This window comes from Lutra lutra, chromosome 2 (genome assembly GCF_902655055.1).
Source record: "Lutra lutra chromosome 2, mLutLut1.2, whole genome shotgun sequence".
NCBI classification, from domain to species: Eukaryota; Metazoa; Chordata; class Mammalia; order Carnivora; family Mustelidae; genus Lutra; species Lutra lutra.
The window spans coordinates 36,873,872-36,900,622 of NC_062279.1; the positions used below are offsets into that span (position 1 = coordinate 36,873,872).

The 26,751-nt window shown below is 35.0% G+C and overlaps 1 protein-coding gene across 3 annotated transcripts in view; it reads left to right on the forward strand.

Annotated features, from left to right (window-relative positions):
- LOC125092775 (A disintegrin and metallopeptidase domain 3-like) overlaps nt 1–26,751 on the forward strand; it is a 107,952-nt gene that overhangs the window by 15,588 nt on the left and 65,613 nt on the right. For all 3 annotated transcript variants that reach the window (XM_047717156.1, XM_047717155.1, XM_047717157.1), the window contains 3 exons: nt 15,500–15,576; nt 16,050–16,227; nt 26,610–26,675. In XM_047717156.1, coding sequence (XP_047573112.1) covers nt 15,500–15,576; nt 16,050–16,227; nt 26,610–26,675 — 321 coding nt within the window. The remainder of the gene's footprint in view (nt 1–15,499; nt 15,577–16,049; nt 16,228–26,609; nt 26,676–26,751) is intronic.

The following is a 26,751-nucleotide window of genomic DNA, read 5'->3' on the forward strand; positions in this document are numbered from 1 at the left end:
TTCCTAATTCCTTATGATGCTCCAGGCCTTCATGTGATATTACTACCTTTGTTTATTGGAGTTTCTTTTTGACATTCTTTAGTGGTATGTGTGCTGGTGATAAAATCTAGTTTTCCTTTTTTTTTTTTTTTTTGAGAAAGTCTCTTTTCTCTTTCTCCATTCTTAAAAGGTGAATTTGCCAGATATAGAGTTCATGTTTGTACTTTTAGCAGTTGAAAATTGGTGTGGTATATCTTCTTAGTCTTCATTTCTTCAGATGTGAGATCTGTTGTCATTCAAGTTGGTGTTCCCCTATAGGTTAGGTGACATTGCTTTCTGGTTACTCAGAAGATATTTTTATTGATTTTATTTTAATTATGATAACTGATTTATTGTGGGTTACTTTGGGCCCATTCTTTTTGCAGTTTGCTTAGCTTCTGGAATCTAAATGTTTATATGTCATCCATCATCATTGTGAAGTTTTCAATATTATTTCTTTTTTCTTATGTTTAATTTGTATTTCATTTTCTTGTGGTAAAAATACTTAAATGTGAGCTCTACCATCAAAAAATTTTAAGTATATATTCTTGTTAATTATAGTATGGTGTTTTACAGAAGATCCTAGAGCTTACTCATCTTGCTTGACTGAAATGTTATGTCTATTAGTTAGTACTCCTCATTTCTCCCTCTCTCCAACTGATGGCAACCACCATTCCACTCTCTGATGGTATGAATCTGTTTTAGATGTCTCTTATAAATGAAATCATACAGTATTTGTCTTTCTGTGATTTACTTCTGTGACTAAAATCTCTTAGCATGATGTCCTCAGGGTTCATCCATGTTATCACATGTTACAGAATTTGCTTCTTTTTAAGACTGAAGAGTATTCCATTGAATGTGCGCTGCATTTTTTTTTTTTAATCTACTCATCTGCTGATGTCTGGTTAAGTTGTTCCCACATTTTGGGTATTATGGTTAGTGAGTGGGGCAGTGAACATAGGAGATCCAATATCTCCTTGAGGTCCTCATTCTAATCCTTTTGGTAACTACCCAGAAGTGACATCTCAAGATCGTAAGGTAGTTTTATTTTTGGTTTTTAGAGGAGTCTCCCTACTGTTTTCATTAGCAACTGCACCATGTTGTATTTCCACTAACAATGTGCAATAATTCCACTTTCTCCACATCCTCACTAACACTTGTAGTTATTTGTATGATAATAGCCATCCTAAGTGGTGGGAGGTGATTTTACTGTGCATTGACACTTTGAACATTATAAAATGTCCTTATTTGATTCTTGTGACAGTTTTGACATAATGTCTATTTTATCTGATACCAGTATAACCGCTTCTGCTCCCTTTTGGTTGTCATTTGCCCGGAATATCTTTTTTTTTAATGCCTTCCCTTGCAGCCTATATGTGCCCTTAAATCTGAAGTGAGTTTCTTTCGGATTGCTTATAGCTGGATACTGCCTTTTTTCCCATTCAACACTCTTAATATGTCTTTTGATTGTATTGTTTAATCCATTTGCATTTAAAGTTATTATTGATAATAATATTGAGGTTATTTACTATTGTTACTTGTTAATTGTCTGGTATTTGTTTTGTCTGTCTTTTCTTCTCTTGCTCTCTTCTATTTGTGTTTAATTGAAAATTTTTAAGTATGTTTTGATATTTTGGCCTTTTTCTTTTGTGTAAATTATATTGGTATTTTCATTTTGGTTACCATGGTGCTTATGTGAAATGTTGTATGGCTATAATAGTGTATTAAAAGCTGATAAAAACTTCAACCACATACAAAAATCTGCAATTTTATTACTCTTCCTCACATTCATTTTGTGTTTTTGATGTCACAACTTATATCATTTCATATTGTGTATCTTCTAACATTTTAGTTATGCTTATTTTTAATATTTTTGTCTCAACTTTTATACCTGAATTAAAGTGATTTACACACTATCATCATATTAATTTAGTATTCAGCATTTTCTATATATTTACCTTTACTAACAGTTTTCATTCTTATATGCTTATGTCACTGCTTAGCACCCTTTTCTTTCAACTTGAAGAACTCCTGTTCATATTTCTTGTAATGCAGATATAGTAGTAAGATTACCTCAGTTTTGGCTAGGAAAGTCTTCATCCCTCCATTTTTTAAAAGACCTATTTTTTACCTCCCAAAAAACAAGAGCTCAGGACCTGACAGATTGACAGATTGACCCTGGGGAATTCTACCAAACTTTCAGAGAAGAAATAATACCTATTCTCCTGAAGCTGTCTCAAAAAATTGAAGGAGAAGGAAAATTTCCAGACTCTTATTATGAAGCCAGCATTATCCTGATCCCAGGCAAAAATCCCACCAAAGAGGAGAATTTCAGGCTAATATCCCTGATGAATATGGATGCTAAGATGCTCAACAAGATCCTTGCTAATAGGATCCAACAGTACATTAAAAAGATTATCCACCATGACCAGGTGGGATTTATCCATGGGATACAAGGGTGGTTCAACATTTGCAAATCAATGTGATAGAACAAACCAAGAAGAGAAGAGAGAAGAACCACATGATCCTTGGAATTGATGCAGAAAAAGCATTTGACAAGATATGGCATCTGTTCCTGATTAAAAGGCTTCAAATTATAGGGATAGAGGGAACATTCCTCAACTTCATAAAACCTCTCTATGAAAAACCCACAGCAAATATCATCCTCAATGGGGAAAAGCTCACAGCCTTCCCTCTGAGATCAGGAACATGACAAAGATGCCCACTCTCACCACTCTTGTTCAGCATAGTATTAGAAGTCCTAGCAACAGCAATCAGACAACAAAGAGAAATAAAAGGTATTCAGATTGACAATGAAGAAGTCAAACTCTCTGTCTTTGCAGATGACATGATACTTTATGAGGAAAACCCAAAAGACTCCACCCCCAAACTACTAAAACTCATACAGGAATTCAGTAATGTGGTAGGATACAAAATCAATGCACAGAAATCAGTTGCTTTCTTATACACTAACAATGAAAATATAGAGAGGGTAATGAGAGAATCGATTCCATTTACTATAGCACCAAGAACCATAAGATATCTGGGAATAAACCTAACGAAAGTGGTAAAGGATCTGTACTCAAGGAACTATAGAACCCCCATGAAAGAAATTGAAGAAGACACAAAAAGATGGAAGACCATTCCATGCTCATGGATCAGAAGAATAAACATTGTTACAATGTCTATACTGCCTAGAGCAATCTATACTTTCAATGCCATTCTGATCAAAATTCCATGGGCATTTTTCAAAGAGCTGGAGCAAACAATCCTAAAATTTGTATGGAATCAGAAAAGACCCCAAATTGCTAAGGAAATATTGAAAAAGAAAAACAAATCTGAGGGCCTCACGTTGCCTGATTTCAAGCTTTACTACAAGGCTGTGATCACCAAGACAGCATGGTACTGGCATAAAAACAGACACATAGACCAGTGGAACAGAGTAGAGAGCCCAGATATGGACCCTCAACTCTATGGTCAAATAATCTTCGACAAAACAGGAAAAAATATCCAGTGGAAAAAAGACAGTCTCTTCAGTAGTTGGTGCTGGGAAAATCGGACAGCTATGTGTAGAAGAATGAAACTCGACCATTCTCTTACACTGTACACAAAGATAAACTCGAAATGTGTAAAAGACCTCAACGTGAAGCAGGAATCCTTCAGAATCCCAGAGGAGAACATAGGCAGTAACCTCTTTGACATTAGCCACAGCAAATTCAAGATATGTCTCCAAAGGCAAAGAAAACAAGAGTGAAAATGAATTTTTGGGACTTCATCAAGATCAAAAGCTTCTGCACAGCAAAGGAAACAGTCAACAAAACAAAGAGGCAGCCCACAGAATGGGAGAAGATATTCGCAAATGACACTACAGACAAAGGGCTGATATCCAAGATCTACAAAGAACTCTTCAAACTCAACACACACAAAACAGATAAACGGGTCAAAAAATGGGCAGAAGACATAAACAGACACTTCTCCAAAGAAGATATACAAATGGCTAACAGACACCTGAAAAAATGTTCATCATCATGAGCCATCAGGGAGATTCAAATCAAAACCACATTGAGATACCACCTTACACCAGTTAGAATGACCAAAATCACCAAGACAGTAAACAACAGTGTTGGAGAGGTTGTGGAGAAAGGGGAACCCTCTTACACTGTTGGTGGGAATGCAACTTGGTGCAGCCACTTTGGGAAACAGTTTGGAGATTCCTTAAGAAATTAAAGATAGAGCTTCCCTATGGCCCTGCAATTGCACTAGTGGGTATTTGCCCCAAAGATACAGATGGAGTGACAAGAAGGGCTTTCTGTACCCCAATGTTCATAGCAGCAATGGCCACAGTCAGCAAACTGTGGCAAGAAACAAGTCAAGCAGAGAGAGTCAATTATCATATGATTTTGCTTATTTGTGGAGCATAAGGAATTACATGGAGGACATGGGGAGATGGAAAGAAGTGAGTTGGGGGAATTTGGAGGGGGAGTCAAACCATGAGAGACTGTGGACTCTGAGAAACAAACTGAGGGTTTCAGAGGTGAGGGGGGTGGGAGGTTGGGTGAGCCTGGTAGTGGGTATTAAGGAGGGGCACATATTGCATGGAGAATGGGTGTGGTGCATAAACAATGAATTCTGGAACACTGAAAAGAAATAAAAAAAATAAAAATTAAGAAAAAATAAAAGGCCTAATTTTTCTTTTGTATGAACAGTTTTGGGTTGACAGCAAAATTAAGAGGAAGGTATAGACATTTTTTAAATGTCCCCTGGATCCACATGTTCATAGCCTCTGCTGTTAGTGACATCCCCAGCCACAGTGTTATATTTATTACAATTAGCTGCATGATCATGTCATAATTACCCGGAGTCCACAGTTTAAATTATGGCTTAACTTTGGTTTTGCACATTTCATGGGTTTGTGCAAACATATGACATGTGTCACCATTGTAACATCTTACAGAGTAGTTTCACTGCCCTCAACATCCTCTGTGCTCCACCTATTCAACCTTCTGTCCTCCCCTCACCCTGAGAACTACTCATCTTTTTACTGTCTCCATAGTTTTGCCTTTTCCAGAATCTCATGTAAGTGGAATCATACCATCAAAAGGCTTTCAGATTGGCTTCCTTCACATGTAGTGTGCACTTAAGATTCCTCCATATATTATCATGGCTTGATAGTTCATTATTATTAGGACTGAAGCATAATCCATTGTTTGGATGTACCACAGTTTATTAATCCATTTACCTACTGAAGGACGTCTGTATTGCTTCTGAGTTTTGACAATTATGAATAAAGCTGCTATAAGCCACGTTTGCAGGTTTTTGTGTGAACCTAACTTTTCAGCTCTTTTGGGTAAATAAAAGGAGCAAGATTGCTGGATCATATGTTGAGTGTGTTTATCTTTGTAAGTAGCTCTCCAAATTCTTTTCAAATGACTCTGCCATTTTGCATTCCTGCTAGCAACAGATGAGAGTTTTTGTTGCTCCACACACTTGCCAGGACTTGTGGTTATCAGTTCTTCAGATTTTGGACAATTTAATTATTATATAATAATTGTATAGTGGTATTTACTTTTAAAGATTTTATTTATTTGACAGAGAGACACAGCAAAAGAGGGAACACAAGCAGTGGGAGTGGGAGAGGGAGAAGTAGGCTTCCTGCCGAGCAGGGAGCCCAATGTGGGGCTCCATCCTAGGACCCTGGGATTATGACCTGAGCCGAAGGCAGATGCTTAACCATTGAGCCACCCAGGCATGCCTGTATAGTGGTATTTCATTTATGTTTTAATTTTTTAAAATTTAAATTAAAATTTGTTTAGCTTTGTGATGTATGATTTACAAATAAAATTGTGTGTATCTAAAATGTACAAATATGGTTCACATACATACACTTTGTGTGTGTGTGTGTGTGTATGTGTTGAAAACACTTAAGATTTACTCTCAGTAAATTTCAGGTATATAACACAGTATTATTAACTGTAGCTACCATACCATACATTAGATCCCCAGAGCTTATTCATCTTGTAACTGAAGGCTTTGACTAGCATTTCTCCATTTTCCCAATCCCCACCACTGGGTAACCACCATTCTACTCTGTTTTGACGAGTTCCACTTTTTGTTTTTAGATTCCACATATTAGTGAGATCATATAACATTTGTATTCTGGCTAATTACACTTAGTACAATGTCCTCTGGGTCCATCCATGGTGTTGCAAATGGCAAGATTTCTTTCTCTCTCATAGGTGAATAATATTCATATATATCACATTTTCTATACCCATTAATCCATCCTTGAACACTAAAGTTGTTTCCATATATTGAGTATTGTGAATAATCCTGCAATGAATATATGAGTTCAGATATCTCTTTGAGAAACTGTTTTCCTTTCTTCTGGGTATGTATCCAGAAGTGGGATTGCTGAATCATTTTAGTTCTATTTTTAATTTTTTGAGGGATTTCCGTATTGTTTTCCATAATGACTATACTCATTTACATTCTTAAAACTGACCATGTACAGTGGTTCCTTTTTCTTCACATCCATGACAATACTTGTTATCTCTTGTCTTTTTGATAAAAAGCCATCCTATTGGGTGTGAAGTGATACTTCATTGTGATTTTGATTTGAATTTCCTGATGATTAGTGATGTTGAGCATCTATCTGTTGGCCATTTATGTATCTTCTTTGGAAAATATCTTTTCAGGTCCTTTGCTCATTTTGTATTTGGATTATTTGTTTTTCTGCTATTGAATTATATATGTTTCTCTTATATTTTGGTTAACCCCTTATCAAATAAGTGGTTTGCACATATTTCTCCTGCTACATAGATTGCGTTTTTGATGTGTTGATTGTTTCCTTTGCTGTGCAGAAGCTTTTTAGTTTGATGCTGTTCCATTTAAAAATTTTTGCTTTTGGTTTCAAATCCTCAGTCCAAAAAATGATTGCCAAGACCTACATCAAGGAGGTTTTTCCTATGTTTCTTCTAGTTTTATGGTTTCACATCTTATATTTAAGTCTTTACTCCATTTCAAGTTAATTTTTGCAAGTGGCATTATTTTGCTTGTGGATATTTAGTTATTCATTTACTTATTAAAGAGACTATTTTCCCCATTGTGTATTTTTGGCATCCCTGTGAAAGATTATTTGATGTTATATGTGTAGGTGTGTGTCTTGGCTCTTAATTCTCTTCTATTGGTCTATCTGCTGGCTTTTAAGCCGATATCATACTTTCCTAATTTTTATAAATTTGTCTTAGAGTTTGAAATCAGGAATTGTGATACCTCAGCTTTTCTCCAGATTGCTTTGGCTATTTGGGGTCTTATGTGGCTCCATAAGAATTTTGAGATTTTTTTTTCTCGTTCTGTGAAAAATGCCAGTGAATTAGGGGTTTCACTGCATTTGTAGATTGCTTTAGGTAACATGGACACTTAATAATATTAATTCTTCCAGTCTGTGAATGCAGGATGTCTTACTATTGTGTCTTCATCAATTTCTTTCATCATTGTATTATAGTGTTTAATGTATACATCTTTTCACCTCCCTTATTAAATTTATTCTTTTATTCTTTTGGCTGCTGTTAAATGGGATTTCTTTTCTAATTTCTCAGATACTTACTGTATAGAATCACAACTGATTTTTATATGTTTATTTTTTTCTTAAAACATTACTGATTTTACTGATTTTTCTTTTTTAACCTGTTGCTGTGATTGCTTACATTACTTCATTTTTGAATGTTGAACCAGCTTTGAGATAAATCCAAGTTAGTTGTGATTTATAATTCTTTTTATTCATTGTTAGACTTGATGTTCTAATTTTGTTGAGGATTTGTGCATATATATTCATGAGAGATATTGGTCTGAACTTTTCTTCTAATATTTTGGTCTCATTTTGGTATTAGGATAATCCTGTCCCCACAGAATAGGTTAGGACATATTCCCTCTGGGTCTATAATCTGAAGGAGTGTGTAAAGAATTGGTATAATTTCTTCCTTAAAAGTTTGGAAGAATTCAACAATGAACCCATCTGATAATTGTGCTTTCTACTTTGGAAGAGTATTAATTTTTTATTTGATTTCTCTAATAAATATAGACCCATTCAGGTTGTATATTTCTTTTTAAAAAAAGATTTTATTTATTTGACAGAGAGAAAGAGAGAGAGAGGGAAGGAGAACACATAGGGAAAGTGAGAGGAAGAAGCAGACTCCCTGCTGAGCAGAGAGCTTGATGTAGGACTTGATCCCAGGACCCTGGGATCATGACCTGAGCCAAAGGCAGAAGCTTAACTGACTGACCCACCCAGTCACCCCACATTGTGTATTTCATTTTGTATGAAGGATGACAAATTGGTCCATTTCTATTTTTTTTAAGATTTTATCTATTTATTTGACAGACAGAAATCACAGGTAGGCAGAGAGAGAGAGAGAGAGGAGGAAGCAGGCTCCCTGCGGAGCAGAGAGCCTGATGTGGGGCTCGATTCCAAGACCCTGGGATCCTGACCTGAGCTGAAGGCAGAGACTTTAACCCACTGAGCCACCCAGGCGTCCCAAATTGGTCCATTTCATCTACATTTTCAAGTCTGTGGGTGTGGAGTTGTTCATCATATTCTTTTATTGTCTTTTTAATATTTATGGCAACTGTAGTTATGCCAACTTTTTAATTCTGATATTAGTAATTAGTGTTCTTATTTTTACTTAGTTTCCTGGCTAAAGACATGTTGATTTTATTGATATTTTCAAAGAACCAGCTTTTGGTTTCATATGTTTTCCTATTTTCAGTGTCATTGGTTTCTACACTAATTCCTATAATTCTTTTTCTTCAGTTTACTTCGTATTTAATTTGCTCTTCTTTTTTTAGTTATGTAAGGTGGAGACTTAGATTGTTGATTATAGGTATTTCTTCTTTTTTAATATATGCATTAAATGCTATAAACCTCCCCCTAAGCACTATTTTTGCTGCATCTCACAAATTTTGAAAAGCTGTATTTTATTTCCATTAGTTAAAAATATTTTAAAATTACTTTTGAGATTTCTTTTTTGATCTATGTTTCCTTTAGAAGCATGTCTTTAATCTCCTGTGTTTGAGATTTTCCAGCTATCTTCTTGTTATTGATTTATAGTTTAATTCCACAGTGGTCTGAGAGAGGACATTGTATGATTTCTATTCTTTGATGTTTGTTCAGGTTTTTTTTTTTATGACTGAGAATGTCTGTCTTGGTGAATGTTCCATATGGACTTGAGAAAAATGTGTATTCTGCTATTGGTGGATGAGGTAGTCTGTAGCTGTCAGTTATACCCAGTTGATTGATGATGTTGCTGAGTTCAACTGTGTCCACTTTAAAGTAACTCTAGAGCATATCATAGGTAGTGTGAGCCCTTTGCAATAAAAAGTAATCCTAGTTTTTCCCTTCCATCCCTTCTATCATTGCTGCTTATATATAAGCAAATATATATATGTGAAGTATGGTATATAATTTCACATATATATAATATATGAATACATATAAGCATATATACATATAAATATATAAATAAATATAAATATGTAATACAATTTTACATTTTTATGTTAAATATGTAATATAAAATGTATATCTTTTACATATGGTATCTGCATAAGCATATGTAGTTAAATACATTGTTGCTATTATTTGAACAATTATTATATCAGCTAAACATAAGAAAAATAAAAGTTTTTATTTTACTGTCATATTCCTTATGGAGATTCAAGTTTCTGACCTATATCATTTTCCTTTTCTATACAGAATTTTTTCAAAAATTTTCTTGCAAACAAATCTAGCAACAAATTCCCTAAAGTTTTGTCTCATAAAATCTTTACTTCTTCCCTTTTGAAGGATAATTTTGCAGGGTATAGAATTCTAGGTTGGTATCTTTTTTTTCTCCCCTCTCAATGCTTTAAATATTTCCCTCCGGTCCCTTCTTGTACACATGATTTATGAAGAGAAATCTTATGATTCTTAACTATTGTTCCTCTTTAGGCAAGGTTTTCCCCCCTCTGGCTTCTTTGAGGATTTTTTTTATCTTTGATTTTCTATAATTTGAAAATGATATGCCAAAATATAGTTTTTTTTTTTAATTTATTCTGCTTAGTGTTCTATGAGCTTTCTGCATGTGATTTGGTGTCTGACATTAATTTGGGGAAATTGTCAGGATTATTGTATCAGATATTTCATTCCTTTCTCTTTTTCTCCTCTTTCTGATATTCCAATCATGTGTATGCTACACCTTTTGTAGCGTCCCATATATATTCTTCTGTTTTGTTCTGTCCGTGTTTTCTTGCTTTTTAGATTTTAAAGTTTCTGTTGATATATCCTCAAGTTCAGATATTCTTACTCCAGCCACTTCTATCTACCAGACTATGAAAGGCACTCTTCATTTCTGTTATAGTTTTTATTTTTTTAATTTAATCTCTAGCGTTTGTTTTGGGTTCTTTCTCAACATTTCTATATTTATGATTACATTGCTCATCTGTTCTTGCATGACATCTAAGGTATCCATTAGAGCCTTTAGCATAACAATAATTAGTGGTTGTTTTAAATTCTCAATCTGATAATTCCAACATTCTTGCCATGTCTCATTTTGATGCTAGCTCTATCTTTCCAAATTGCGTTTTTTTTCCTTTGACATTTTTTGGATAGCTGGACGTGATGTACCAGGTAAAAGGAACTGCTATAAATATGCTTTCAGTAATGTAGTGGTGAGGTATGGTGAGAGAGGATATGTTCTGCAATCCTGTGATTAAGCCTCAAATTTTTACTTGGCCAATTCCTCTGGACTATGCACAACACAAGACTTTCTAAGTTTTTTTTTTCCTTTCTCTCTGGGTAGGACAGAATGGCCTGAGTGGGCTGGATTTGGGTATTTCCATTCCCCATGTCAGTTAGGCTTTGATAATTTTCCAGCAAGTTAGTCTTTATTTAAATGATACCACTGAAATCAGGCCTTGTTAAGGACAGAATGCTTTGATGTATTTCAAAATGGTCCCTTTTCTCATCCCCTTACTGAAAGCATGAGGGATTTTTCTCTGATATTTACTATGGCATGTTGGTCAAACTTCTGGATGTAAATGTTACAAAACTCTGAGGACCTTGTTAGGGGTTCTCTGAAATTTTTATTTCTCAGGGTAGTCCACACTGATTGTCTAGCATTTCTTCAATAACTGTGAGGATTAAATACCCTAGCACAATTTCCAGCAGCATTTCTTACTACTTCTGCTTCAGTAAACTGTAACTCCCTGTGTTCTCCTGCCCACCTCCCCAATCTTGGGGTCTGTGGTTTGCTCTGTGTTCTCACCCCATTCCAGAGCTAAGAAATATTGTTGATTTTTCAGTCTGTTAAGCTTTTTACCTATAGGTAGCATGGAGTGGTAGCTTCCAAGTTCCTTATATGTGTAACTATAAACCAATCTCTTCATTTCTTAGTTTTGCAGGACATAATATTTTTGGTTGACTTTTTTTTCTCCCTGTCAGCACTTTGATTATATTATCTCACTTCCTCCAGGCTTGCCAGGTCTCTGCTGAAAAATCCATGGAAATTCTTAAGGCTGTTCCATCGTATGTGACAAATCAATTCCTCCCGATGCTCTCAAAATTCTCTATTTACATTTTACGTAACAATTTGATTATGTTATATCTGAATGTGGATTTCTTTAGAACCATTTTATTTGGTGTTTTGAGCTCTTGGAAATGGATATCCATTTCCTTGTATAGGTTTGGGGAGCTTTAGCCATTATTTATTTGAACAAGCTGTTTTTGAAATTGAGATTTATTAACAGGTAATATTGTATAACTTTAAGGTGTACAGTGTGTTAATTTGATGCATTCATATGTTGCAATATGATTACCACTTTAGCATTAGCTAACACCTTTATTATGTCATAGAGTTATTTATTCCTTTCTTTCTCCTTCCTTCCTTCTGAGACTTCCATAATGTGGATAGTTTTCCTGGTAGTGTTCCAAGTCTCTTAAGCTTTTTTTCACTTTTTCAGTCTCTTCTCTTCTTGCTACTCAGACTTGTTGAGTTCAGTTATTTTTTCTTATGCTTGATCTTGTCTGCTGTTGAAACTTTTTAGTATTATAAATATACTATAAATATAGTACTATAAAAGTACTATAAATATACTATTTATAGTATTTTTCTCTTTTTGAAATTCTCACTTAGTTTGTGCATTTTTTTCTTGACCTCAGTGAGTATCTTTATGAGAGTTCTTTTTTTATTGAGGTATAATTGACATTAACTTTATATTCATTTCATATGTTCAACATGATTCAGTATTTGTATATATTGTGAAATGATCACAGTCTAGTTAGCATCCCTCACCATACAGTTACTGAATTTTAAGATATATTCTCTTAGCAACTTTCAAATATGTGATGCAGTATTATTAACTATAGTTGCTGTATTGTATATTACATCCCATTACTTATTATTTTATAGTTAGAAGTTTGTGAGAGTTATTTTTAATTCTCCAGACAGTAAATCATTTAAGTTTATTTCAATAGGTTCACTTTCTGGAGATTTGTCTTGTTTCTCTGTTTAAAACATCTTTTCTTGATTCTTCATTTTACATGACTCACTGTTTTGTTGTTGGCTCATAGTCAAAGCAGTTAGTTCTCCCAGTCTTCACCAACTGGCCTTGTGCAGAAATGGATTCCCCAGATCAGCCTTGCCATTGATTTTGGGGGCTTCTACTAACTTTTTATCTCTTCAGGGAGAAGCAGATACCTATGTTTTTTTTCCTGCTTTCTCTGTGATAGATAGGAGGGAGGATCAATAGTATCTACCATTCCAAGCTGCTGCCTCTGGTCTCTTTCAGGCAATTATATTCTGACAGATCTATCAGTGCTCCAGGATTCATGAGACAAATGCTAATTCTATGGACAGTTTTGGAGGCACTACACGCATGGATCAACTTTTTCCTTTTCCAGTGACAAGCAGAAAGCTAGGGTTTTTCATTCACTTACTCCATGCTGAGTTGTGGGGGTTGCAAATCAATGATCTGTACTAGACCAAATCAATACCTCTATTTTACTTGGGTGGCTAAGACTGTGCTGAACTTATCAGGACTCAGGTGATAGACTGGTGATACAGATACTAGATTTTGGGTAGCCCTCTCAGAACAGTTGGGGCAATTGACATATCAACAAACACCTTTCCTTCCCTGGTCAAGCTGGCAAGCTGGGAGCCAGGGAGTCTGTTTGTGATTATATGGCAGTGCTCTGGGCAGTGTCCCTGATGAAAAGTACACCAAATCTTCTTATTGGCTTTGGTGAGTTTGATTTTGCATTCTCCTAGGGTGTGATTTTCAAGTAATTTCTGATTAATCATGAAAGGAATTTGTCTATGAATTATTGCTGAATTGGTAAATCAGTTCCATGATGGAGGGCCCAGGGCTTCTTACTCCATTCTTCCTGACCAGAAATTCAGCCTTTCTTTCTTTCTTTCTCCTTTTTTTTTTTCTTTTTTTTTTTTTTTAAAGATTTTTATTTATTTGAGAAAGGGAGAGAGAGAGCACATGAGCTGGGTGGGGGAGTGGCAGTGGGAGAGGGTGAAGCAGACTTCCCATCCTGCTAGCCTGATCCCAGGATCACGAGATCATGACCTGAGCTGACTGAATGAGCGACCCACGCACCCCTCAGCCTTTGTTTCCTTAAGTACTTTTCAAATCCACATTCTTTGTTATCTTTCTTGGATTCTGATATATATTTTATATCTGGTATTGTTCCATAGTTTATTGAGGTTCTATGTCTTTTATTACCTCATTTTTCTCTGTTTTATATATTGAGTAAATTCTACTTATCTGACCTCAAGTTCACTGATTCTATCGCTTGTCATTTCCAGTCTACTTTTGAGCCCATCCAGAGGTTTGTTTTATGTATATATATTTTCTAGTTCTAATACTTTGTTTTTTATGGCTTTTATTTCTATTCTGTCATTTGTTTCAAAATTATTTATAATTGTTCATTGAAGAAATTGTCCATGGCTGCTTCAAAATCTTTCTCTGATAGTTCCAGCATGTGGCTTATCTCAATATTGGCATCAGTTGGTTGTCTTTTCTCATTTTTATTATGATTTTTTTGGTTCATGGTATAGTCAGTGTGACATTTACTTGTACCCTTGGTGTTTAAATCTTGTTTTTGAAGCAGTTTTTCAAGCAGTCACCCCGTTTAAGTTTAGTGTGGCATGTTGTTCCAATGACAATATAGCTTTCTTATAACTTTTTTTTTTAAGATTTTATTTATTTATTTGACAGACAGGTCACAAGTAGGCAGAGAGGCAGGCAGAGAGAAGGGGAAGCAGGCTCCCTGCTGAGCAGAGAGCCTGATGCAGGGCTTCATCCCAGGAGCCTGAGATCATGACCTGAGCCGAAGGCAGAGGCCTAAGCCACTGAGCCACCCAGGCTCACCCCTCTTATAATTTTAAATGTTATTCTGTTTAGCTTTGTTCTTCTGGCTCTACTGGACTTCTGCTGTGGCAGCCTGTGGTGGTAAGAGATACGTGGGCCACCTTGTCCTGCTAGGTGGGGTCAGATGATGAAGGATCAGTGAGATGGACAACATTTCTTCTGGCTGTACTCTAGCCACTGGATGTCAGTGCACCTCTCACTCTATTTTTGCTAGTTCCCTTTCAGTAAGGAAATTTACTATCTGGAGCTGATGGAAATAATATGTATCACAGCTAATATTGTATAATATTAACATAGAAACAAATTCATATGAAAGAATGTGATGAAGCTAAAGTTTTCATGGGGCAGCATTAGTGAAGGAACAGGGCTGACTGTAGATATCACTAGACTTTTAAGAGAAAGGAATATTTACCGAAAAAGATTATTAGGGGAGAACCTGGGAATATTAATGCTGTGAAACAAAGTCCATGGGGAGGAGAGCTTGAACTAAGGTTGATCAACTTGGTGAGATACTAAAGAGAAAAAAAATGAAGAAATTTCAGTTAAGATACTTTTGGGTAACTTGGAAAAAAAAAAACAAGTGAAATGTTCATATTTGAAGTCAAATTAATGCTGTGAATTAAATCAAGTTAGTAGTTATAAATGGTACATTTAAGAAATGTAGCTGAGAGAGAAAAGATACAGATAAGGAAGTTGTTTGTCAAATATTTAAAATTAAAGCAGGAATTATTTGGGGAAGGATAGGAGTCATGACTATTCTTAGGCAAATATGTTTAAGAGGAAGAGATTATAGATAATGGAATATCTGGTAGATAATTATGGTAATGGTAAAGGTTAAATCTAAATGCTTGATGATATATAAGAAATAAGGATAAACCAAAAAGTTTATTTACAAGTCATTCATGCACTTTTTGTGATGAGCACCAGGTGCTGAATGAAAGTGTTGAATGACTGTGTTGTGCACCTGAAGCTAATATTATACTGTGTGCTTAACTAACTGGAATCTAAATAAAAACTTAAAAAAAAAACCAAATAACTCATGAGTGTATCTTTGTATACTCCTGTTTAGGGCCATTGTCTTTATCAAGGATATGCTGCAGAGGTTCCAAAATCAGTTGTGACACTTAGCACCTGTTCTGGACTCAGGTAATAGTATGTTCTAGAGATGTACATGATCGAAAATCTTGTGTGACCCTTTAATTTTTAGAAACAGCTTGAAGGATAGAGCAAAGACAAAGAAAATAGAGACTTTTGTTTCTTCTCATATACTTTCCTTTTCTCCTCCTCACTTTATCATTTTTCCTATTCTCTGTCTCCATCCTAGGCTGGCAGTCATAAAACTTATGCAGGAAAATCTTCCACTAGTATGAAGAATATTCACATGTCTTAGCCACACTAGCACCACAATGACTTCTAAATCCCTTAATAGAGAGAAGAAGCTATAAAATTGTGTTTCAAAGTTTACCCAAGTAAGAAGAAATGATTCTTAGATATTAGGCCACAAAGACCACTGTTAAATTCCTATAAAATGTTTTTTATTTAATGTTGATTTACATTTCTCAGCAGGTAGTCTATATTAATTATCTTTTAATTTCTTTTTTATGTGTTTAAATACCTAGGGGATTATTGCTGTTGCAGAATGTCAGTTATGGCATTGAGCCATTGGAATCTGCAGCCGCATATGAGCATATGCTTTATCAAATAAAGAATAATGAAATTAATTTTTCCCCTGTACAAGAAAATTATCCTATGACTGAACAGGTAGATCAGTCCTACAGGATTCTTGTGAAATCGGAAGTAAGTAACCACTTCTATGTTATCTTCACTTGTGTTATCTTCAATAAATTTATTCACATTGGAATTGTTACATTTGGAAAACAAATTTAAATGATATTGATTATATTTAAAACTTCTGTTACAATATATTTACTTTAAATATATTTATATGTTTAGTAATATGGTATATAGAAAATATAATAGATATAAACACATAATTAAAAAATAAAAATTCTCACATCTTTCTAATTGCAAGTATTTTGATGCTCATAGACATATTTACACTGTTTTTTGAATTAACATTCTACTATTATAACGTTACACAAGTTCTTGAGGCTAAAACTTGGGCTAGTAACGTAACTTTTCTGTGTGTAATTTTCTTATTTCTAAAAAAATAAAAATAATACCTAATATACAGTTATTTCAAAGACTAACTACATTTATAAATGGAAATTACTTAGCATAGTATGAAGACAAATAAAAAAGTGATCAGTAAAAAACAGTTATCATTTGCTTACCATATCTTCTAATGTAGTGGAACAAAGTAATTGGAAGTCATTATGGAAAGTTTTGGGTACAAAACAAAATGTAATAATGAAGTAAATAGAAACAAAAACTTCAGAACCAGAGAGGAACACAGGGATGTCATTGCAGGAATGGAGATAAGTCAGTATTTGTCAATTTTATATCTTTCATGAAGTAACGTGAAAATTGCTTTTCATCCTGAATTTGATAAGCTTAGATCTATAGGTTTAGTTAAGCATGTAATCACATACTTATCACGGGCATGAATAAATGGAATGATTATCTTCAATATACCAGATTTTTAAAAAGAAAAGAAAAAAATAACAAAGACATATTTTAGGCATATTTTTACATTCATGAAATTAAACACAAAGAAACTTATAAACAAAGTGAACATTATATTCAGAGTTGAAAAGTAGAACAGAAACCAAACAAAATACAATAAAGGGCTTATCTACTGAAAGCAAATTAAACACATGCATTTATCCCTCTTGTCCTTTTAAAAACCCACTAAATGAAAGGGGATTTTTAAAATGACATAAACATACAAACAGAACAAGAGAGGAGAAAAACAATGGACATTAAATATCAGATAGCTGATTTAGCCCCCCAAAAGCAGAATCCTAAACTGATAATGTTAGGAGTTAGTTGGACAATTAGGTAGTCAGAGCCAGGGTCCCCAACAAGAAAACAGGGAGCCAGGACAGCTAAGGCAAAACTGGACTACCAACCTGTTTTATAGTTTAGACAAGTCTGCAATAGTATCCCTTTTTACACTTCTGTAAAAATGACTTTTGCAAGACATCCTGAGATGCAAAAATTGACCATAAAACATTTGTCACTATCACAAGCTGGGGCAATTAAGATATAAGTCTCCAGATGTCAGCCCAAAAAGACCATCAGCATGTAAACATTAACCTGATAGGTAGACAGGTGCATGATAGAAACCCTGATTATCATGACTTAGCAGCCAAAACTTACAGAGTTTTGGCTGCATAAGGGCGCACACTCTGTTTACCTAAAAGTAGTTCTTTCTACAAGAGAGCTTATAAGAACCCCTTGATTTGAACACCAAAATGGCAACCCTTTTGGGTCCCCTCCCTCTTTGGGAGCTTTGTACTATCGCTCAATAAACTTTGCTTTGCTCTCCACCACTCTTTGGTCTACCTCTTCATTCTTTGAAGTGGTGTGACCAAGAATCCCAGGCACCAAAGGAAAAGAAATCATGAAATACTAATTGGAATAGGCTATGGGAAACTTGACATGTACTGCAGTAGTATTCAAGTGTTTCTAAATTGCAATAGGATGGGATTTGAAAGGTGGACTTAAGATAATTGGTTGAAATAAGTTGTGTATTTAGCAATCCTGTTTTCCTGTGCTAATGAATTGTTTCTGTTGTAGACTGAAGGTCATTGAAGGCTGTTTTCTTTGGGGAGACTGTGAAACAGGGACACCAGTAACAGATGTGCTATTGTATTTCCCAATAGAAGGGGAATACCATATTGAAACTAGTGTGTTTAATTTAAACTTGGCACGTTGGATCCTGGGAACCAGCCTTACACATTCTAAGAAGTATATTGAAAGACCCCTCTTCAGGAAGGAATTAAACCAGCCGAAAGAATAAAAACTGTTCATGTTGACAGCCTTTTCCCAATCAACAACCCAGACACATTGTTTTCTCTGAAGATAATAGCCTGTAAATCCATATATGGTCATAGAGATGTTGAAATAAGCTATTAAATATTCAGTTGCTAATGTGAAGGGGCACTAGACATATGATGAAACAATTTAATATGGAAGATAGAGACATGAAAAAAATCAAGTTTTTAAAGTTTGAGGTGCCAAAGAATACAGAGGGTGAAGAAAACAAAATGGCAATATCCTCTGAGGAGTTAGAGAAAATATTTCATCCACAAATTTAACAATAAGGTGCTATTTAAAAAATAACACTCAACAGATAAGTAATAGTTCTAGAAATTTAAAAGTAGGATAATAAAAATGAAAATAAAAAGAAAATAGGAAGTTCACAAGATAAAATTCCAGAAATCACACAAAAAGTAAAATACAATGACAAATGATGGAAGTTTGAGAGATAAGAAATTTAAATTAAATAAGAGTTTAGGTAATACACGGGGTGCCTGGGTGGCTCAGTGGGTTAAGCCGCTGCCTTCGGCTCAGGTCATGATCCCAGGTCCTGGGTTCGAGCCCCACATCGGGCTTTCTGCTCAGCAGGGAGCCTGCTTCCTCCTCTCTCTCTGCCTGCCTCTCTGCCTACTTGTGATCTCTCTGTCAAATAAATAAATAAAATCTTTAAAAAAAAAAAAGAGTTTAGGTAATACAGTAGGGGTTCTCAGTATGAGTAAACAGGAAATTGAATTGAATAAATCACAAAATAATCCAAGAAAAATTCTCAGAATTATTTAAGGTGAGTTTCTGAATGGATATTTTAAAAATCTGGTTTCTTATATATGGTCAAGATGCAGAATAGCATGGAATTTCCCAGCAGCAATACTGGAATTTGGAAGGCAATACCACAGTTACTTAAAGTAAGGCAAAGTAATTTCCAGTCTATAATTCTATACAAAGCCAGAACTACATAACTGAGATTTTTAAGTTTTTATAATCTCTTTTCTTCCTAATGTAAAATGTTCTTGCCCCCAAATAAAAAAAAAAAAAACAATTGAACAGGAAAAAAAGAGACTTTACTTTCATCCTGATTGAAGATAGTATCCAGATGCAATCACAACCAGATTCCCAAACAATAGTTGCTTGACCAACAAAATCTGGTGAACTTTCAACCAAATGAAAAGATGGAAGAACTGTATAAGTAGCTGTCCTCAATCTGTATTTTTCATGAGAATCTCTATTAGGTCAAATCCCATCAGATGTTGAAGCAAACAATTTCAACTGTCAGTGACTTAACAGGTTTATGTCTTGCTCATGAAAATACCAAAGTGGATGAAACTCTCCTGGTTGATTCCCTTCGTGGATCTGACTTGAGGACTGTAAGAGTCCCCTACTAGATTATTTGAATTTAGTTAGAATAAGAGGAAAAAGTTGTGTGCATCCCCCTCTTGATACAGTTGAGCCTGGATAGGTGTCTCACCGACATCTCTTGTCTTGAAGAAGGGTAAAAACATTCTTAGATAATTGACCATTTCTTACAATAAAACAGAAGTGTAATAAAAGTCACTAATCCCCCTCCATTGTTCAAGAATGGTTTGACTTGAAAGAACTATATATATTCTAAAATAATAGTAATTAGGAAAAAATAAATATGGAGTATATGAAATACAAATGTAAAATGTAAGAAGATCACAAAATCCAAAGTGAATGAAAAACTTGTATATATTCACGTACTACCTCATAGTTGTCTTATATTGTAAACAGAGCTTTACATATATCCTATCTTTCCAGTTTTTTTTTTAAATAATTCTAAAAGTTAGTATGTTTGTTTCCCTTTTCAGATTAGGAAACAGATTTAGGGAATTTAAATTATCCTGGGGTACCTGGGTGGGTCAGTTGGTAAGGTGTCTGCCTTCAGCTTGGGTCATGATCCCAAGGTCCAGGGATTGAGCCCCACATTGGGCTCCCTGCTCATTGGGGAGCCTGCTTCTTCCTCTCCCTCTGCCTGCTGGTCTTCCTGCTGTGCTGCCTCTCTTCTCTCTCTCTCTCCGTGTGTTAAATGAATGGATAAAATCTTTAAAACAAACAAAGAAATAAATATCTTGGGAAATTCTCTGTTAAGGTATAACATTAAAACTCATGCCCAAGGGGCACCTGGGTGGTTCAGTGGGTTAAGCCTCTGCCTTCAGCTCAGGTCATTATCTCAGGGTATTGGGATCGAGCCCCCTGTTGGGCTCTCAGCTCAGCAGGGAGCCTGTTTCCCCTCTCTCTTCCTGCTTGTGATTTCTCTCTGTCAAATAAGTAGATAAAATCTTAAAAAACAACAACAACAAACTCAAGCCCAGGTAATATGATCCCAGGAGATATGTTCTGTAGCAGTCCAATGGTCTACCTTTATGTGGTCTGATAAAAGATCCTTGGAAGAGCTCAGGAAATAAATGTAGGGGAAAAAATGAAACCATTTTAAAAATAAAAGCCATTGATAAGATGCCTAATGAATAATAGAATAGACACTGTTGTAAAACCCCAATATGTGATATTATAGTCAGATTTGAGAATAGAGAGCGATTATATAAGAAAACAGTGGTAGAGAAAAACCCAAGAATGTGTGATGGTGAATTTTATGTGTCAGCTTGGCTGGGACATATTGCTTAGATGATCAAATTTTGTGGGTGTTTCTGTGAGGCTGTCTTTGAACAAGATTAACATCTAAATCAATGGACTTTGAAAAAACAGAAATGTTATCCAATCAGTTGATGTCCTAAATAGGATGAAAGGATGGACCTTCCCACAGAGTTGTCCTTCCAACAGCCTTCAGATTGGAAGTATAGCATAGGCTCTCTCTGGGTTTCCAGCCTACTGGCCCACTCTGCAGGTTTTGGACTTGCCAGCCTCTATAATTATGTGAGCCAATTCCTTATAATAAATCTAATTATAACAAATTATAATAAATGTTCTATTTTTCTGGGGAATTCTGACTAATGGAGTATGAAAAGATTGCTAAGAGAAATTTAAGATAATTAAAATTGCCATTCATGAACAAAATAGCACCCAAAATATTCCAGGTTATTAAAGAATAAAACTTTTGAAGAAAAGTGTCCTGAATTTGAAAACTTTCTCAAGAAACCTTGGTAAAAACTGGCAACACCAAGATATAATGTGGTTAATATGCTGGATTTCATAACTAATGAATAATTCTATAGGAATCTTGGCATCATGTAAAGTCAACCTCAAAAGTAGAAAAACTCAGACTGGCTTTAGTCTTTGCCAAAATGAAGTGCTTAAAAGATAGTCAAGAATGTCTGTCTAGAGGATGTTGAAAATGGCTTCTTTAGGGGGTATATAATACTGTTACATTTTTTTTTTCCTAGTCCAGTTGCCATTATGGTATAAAAACATTTTTTCCTTTTTAAGAATTCTGACTATGGGATTTTGAGACATTATTACTTAAATCAGTACAAGGAAAGAGGAATTAAATAAAATAGCTCAACATGTTTATGTAGAAAACCATAAGACTTAATCAGTAGTACCAGAAATTTCATTTGACAAAATTCAATACCCAATTGGGATAAAAACTAGGAATAAGAAACTTCTTTGATCTAATTAAGAACATCTATGAGTATCTGCAACTAACATAATGAATATAAATGACTGAATGTTTTGCCCTTGTTATGGACTGAATGCTGTGTTCCCTAAATTGATATGTTAACTCTAACCTCTAGTAGATTGCATAGGGGGAGGTCTTTGAAAAAATAATTAGGGTTAAATTAGGTTATTTGTGAACATAGGGCCCTCATGATGGAATTAATGCTTTTACTAAAAGGAAAAGACACAGATCTCTCTCTCTGCTTTGTTGTGTGAGCATACCAGAGGAAGATAGCCACCAGACGCCACATCTGCTGATGCCTTCATCTTGAACTTCCCAGCCTCCAGAACTATGAGAAATAAGTGTTCGTTATTTCAACCACTTAGTCTCTGGTATATTTGTTATAGCCTGAACTGACTAAAACAGACCCTAAATTAGGGTTGATTCAAGGCTCTCTGCCCTCACTATTTCCAGTCAATGTTTTACTAGAGTCTATGGATAATACAATAGGAAAAAGAATAATAATAAATGGCATACATTTTTTTTTAAGTTTTGCTTTCTTTTTTTTTTTTAAGATTTTATTTATTTATTTGACAGACAGGGATCACAAGTAGGCAGAGAGGCAGGCAGAGAGAGAGAGGAGGAAGCAGGCTCCCCGCTGAGCAGAGAGCCTGATGCGGGGCTCAGTCTCAGGACCCTGGGATGACATGAGCAGAAGGCAGAGGCTTTAAACCATTGAGCCACCCAGGCACCCCTGGCATACATTTTAAGGAAAATATAACCTTATGTTTTTAGTAACCCAAATCTGTGTGTAGATCATAAGAAAGATCTTCCAAAGCTATCAGGACTTTAAGAGTGTCTAGAAAAGTCACAGGAAACAAAGATATTGACATTGCTAAGATGTTCATTTCCCCCAGTTAATCTGTAGATTTAGTGTAATCCCAACTTTGATAATTCCAGGAAACATGTTCATAGATACTGGTTCTCAAATTCATAAGGAAATGGAAAGATCTTAGAATAATCAAACAGTTTTAAAAAGAACAAAATGGAGAACTTACATTACTTTTTTTTTTTAAAGGTCAGATAGTATATATTTCAGGCTTGAGAGGTAAATGATCTGTTAAAGCTAGTTCACTCTAGCTTTGTAGCATGAAAGCAGCATCAACAATATATAAACAAATGGGTGTGGTTTTATTCCAGTAAGATATTATTTACAAAACAGGTGGCCATATCGTGGGTCATTGTTTGCTGACCTCTGCTCTAGATATATGTACTGTGTTATTGGTCTAAGTATAGACATATTGGTCTAAGTATAGACATATAGATCATATATTGGTCTAAGTATAGACATATAGATCAGTGGAACAGAATAGATCAGAAGTAGACCCACATGCTATCAGTTGATTGATTTTCCATAAAGGTGCTAGGGACTTTAAAAGGTTAAAGGATGATCTCTTCAGTAAATGTTGCTGGAACACTGGACATCTGTAGGGAATAAAATGAATCTTGACCCTTATTCACAAAACTGTATTAGAGTGTAGACTTAAATGTCAAAGCTAAACATAAAATTTCTAGTAGGGAACTTAGGAGAAGCAAAAATAATGAACATGTAAAAGCTGTTCCACATTAATCATCAGGGAATTTCAAATTAAAACCTCAGTAAGATATCAGCATAGACCAACAAGAATGGAAACAATGGAAAAGACAATACCAAATATAGGCAAAAATGCAGAGCAGTTGGCACTCATTAATTCTTGGCAACAATGCAGAACAATCAAACTATTTTAGAAAACAATCTGGTACTTTTGTATTACTTTACACACACACAATTATATGATTCAGGTATTCTAAATATTTCCCAGGAACAATGAATCTTAACTCCAAAAAGATCTGTACATGGATACTCATAGCAGCTTTGTTTATGATAGCTAAGATGTCTAAATAATCCAAAATATCATTGTCAACAGAAAAAAAGCTGAAATAAAACAAAAGCATTTATTGGGATCTCAGAATTACAATTCAGTGAGCACAGATTTCCGTAGCAACCCAACTGTATCCCACTAGGGAACAAAAGTGAGGGTTTTATTTTAAAGACAAAAGGGGATGCTTGCATTTTTTTTTCTTTTTTACAAAGATTTTGATAGTTGTTGGCATAAAAGTAAACTAGGCTAAACATGATTCATAAGGCTGTCATTAAAACAAAAATTTGTTACTATAGCAAGTCACAGATAAGTTTGCACAGAGTCCTAGGAATATTAAAGTTGGGCCCTATTCACAAGTTCATGATTCTACCCAGTGATGATGTGCATATGGCCTAACTCTTTAATGGCCTCCCAGATCCATTTTAAAACCCTTTGACAAAAGTGTCCCCATTTTATTCCACCTTTCACATCATTGACAGCTAAATGCATAAACAAAATTTGGTATATTTCTAAAATGGCATGCTACTTAGCAGTAAAAACTAATAAATTACTAATAATCACAACAACATGGGGGAATGACAAGTACAAAATGTCAGGTATAAAAGAGTACACCCTATATGATTCCAGTTATATAAAACTCTGGAATAGATTATTCTAAGCTATGTTGAGAAAAAGCAGATCCTGGGTTGCTTTCAGCCAAGTAGGCAATGGACTTGGAAGATCAAGATAGAAATTATCTCTCTTACTTTAGGAAATTGTCACATGGGTATTCACATTAGTACCAATTCATGTAACTGCATTTTTTAATTGTGTTATATTAGTCACCATACAGTACATCATTAGTTTTTGATATAGTGTTCCATGATCCATTGTTTGCGTATAACACCCAGTGCTCCATGCAATCCATGCCCTCCTTATGACACTTGCAAATGACAGGCTCACCCATCCCCCCACCACCCTCCCTTCTAAAACCCTCCCATTTGTTTCCAAGAGTCCATAGTCTCTCATGGTTCATCTCCCACTCCAATTTCTCCCCTTCATTTTTCCCTTCTCCTAATGTCCTCCATTCTATTCTTTATGTTCCACAAATAAGTGAAACCATATGATAATTGACTTTCTCTATTTGACTTATTTCACTTAACATAATCTCCTCCAATCCCATCCATGTTGGTGCAAAAGTTGGGTATTCATCCTTTCTGATGGCTGAGCAATATTCCATTGTGCATACGGAACACATCTTTTTTATCCATTCATCTGTTGAAGGGCATCTTGGCTCTTTCCACAGTTTGGCTATTGTGAACATTGCTGCTATGAACATTGGGGTGCATATGGCCCTTCTTTTCACTACATCTTTATCTTTGGGGTAAATACCCAGTAGTCCAATTGCAGGGTCATAGAGTAGATCTATTTTTAACTTTTTGAAGAAACTTCACACGGTTTTCCATAGTGCCTATACCAACTTACATTCCCACCAACAGTGTAAGAGAGTTCCCCTTTCTCCCCAACCTCTCCAACATTTGTTTCTTGCCTTGTCAATTTTTGCCTTTCAGACTGGTGTAAGGTTGTATCTCAGTGTGGTTTTTGATTTGAATTTCCCTGATCGTTAATGATGATGAACATTTTTTCATGTGTCTGTTAGTCATTTGTATGTCTTCTTTGGATAAATGTCTGCTCATGTCTTCTGCTCATTTTTTGACTAGATTATCTGTGTTTTGGTGTTAAGTTTGAGTTCTTTATAGATCTTAGAGATCAGCCCTTTGTCTGTAGTGTCATTTGCAAATATCTTCTCCCATTCTGTGGGTTGCCTTTTTGTTTTGTTGACTGTTCCCTTTGCTATGCAGAAGTTTTTTTATCTTGATGAAGTCCCAAAAGTTCATTTTCGCTTTTGTTTCCCTTGCCTTTGGGCATGTGTCTTGAAAGAATTTGCTGTGCTGATGTCAAAGAGGTTACTGCCTATGTTCTCCTCTAGGATTTTGATGGGTTCTGGTCTCACATTGAGGTCTTTCATCCATTTAGAGTTTATCTTTGTGTATGGTGTAAAAGAATTGTCAGGTTTCATTCTTCTGTGTATAGCTGTCCAACGTTCACAGCACCAGTTATTGAATATATGTAATATTGAAGAGACTATCTTTCTTCCATTGGATATTTTTTCCTGCTTTGTTGAAGATTAGTTGACCATAGAGTTCAGAGTCCATATCTGGGCTCTCTACTCTGTTCCATTGGTCTGTGGATCTGTTTTTGTGCCAGTATCATGCTGTCTTGGTGATCACAGCTTTGTAACATATAACTGTATTTTTTAAATGGATACATTCCATTTGGTGTAAGCCACAAGTTAATACAGACTTAAAATAATGAGAAAAAAGAGGCAACATTTGGAGGACAGTTGATGAGAGTTTATTTAGGTTGGGGGAGGGTCTTGGAAGAAGGTTTTGAGAGGAAAGAAACATGGGTTCTCCTTCTAGTAACTTTTGAGGATTCTAATTATTAGGAATATAAGTAAAATCTTCTGATTTTTTTCCCTAAAACTTGTATTTGGAATCTGCTTATTTATTCAGTGTGCATTTATTCTCTTATTATTATCTATATCTTGATGAATCTGTGTCTGTTTCTCTATGTATCTATACTTTTCTTTGGGTGTGCATGTATATATGTATGTATACATATATATGTATATAATCTTGATTATTACAAACATGTAAGAATTTAAAAAATGTTTTATTTAACTCATGCTCTCTCTTTCACAGGAAAAGTCAGATGCTGCACTATTGAAAAGAGTTCTGAAAATACAAATTGTTATGGATAAAGCCTTGGTATGTATTATTGGTATATGTCATAATATATTTCTCTTGTGTTTAAGTTCAAAGGGAATATGAAAAAGAAACTTGT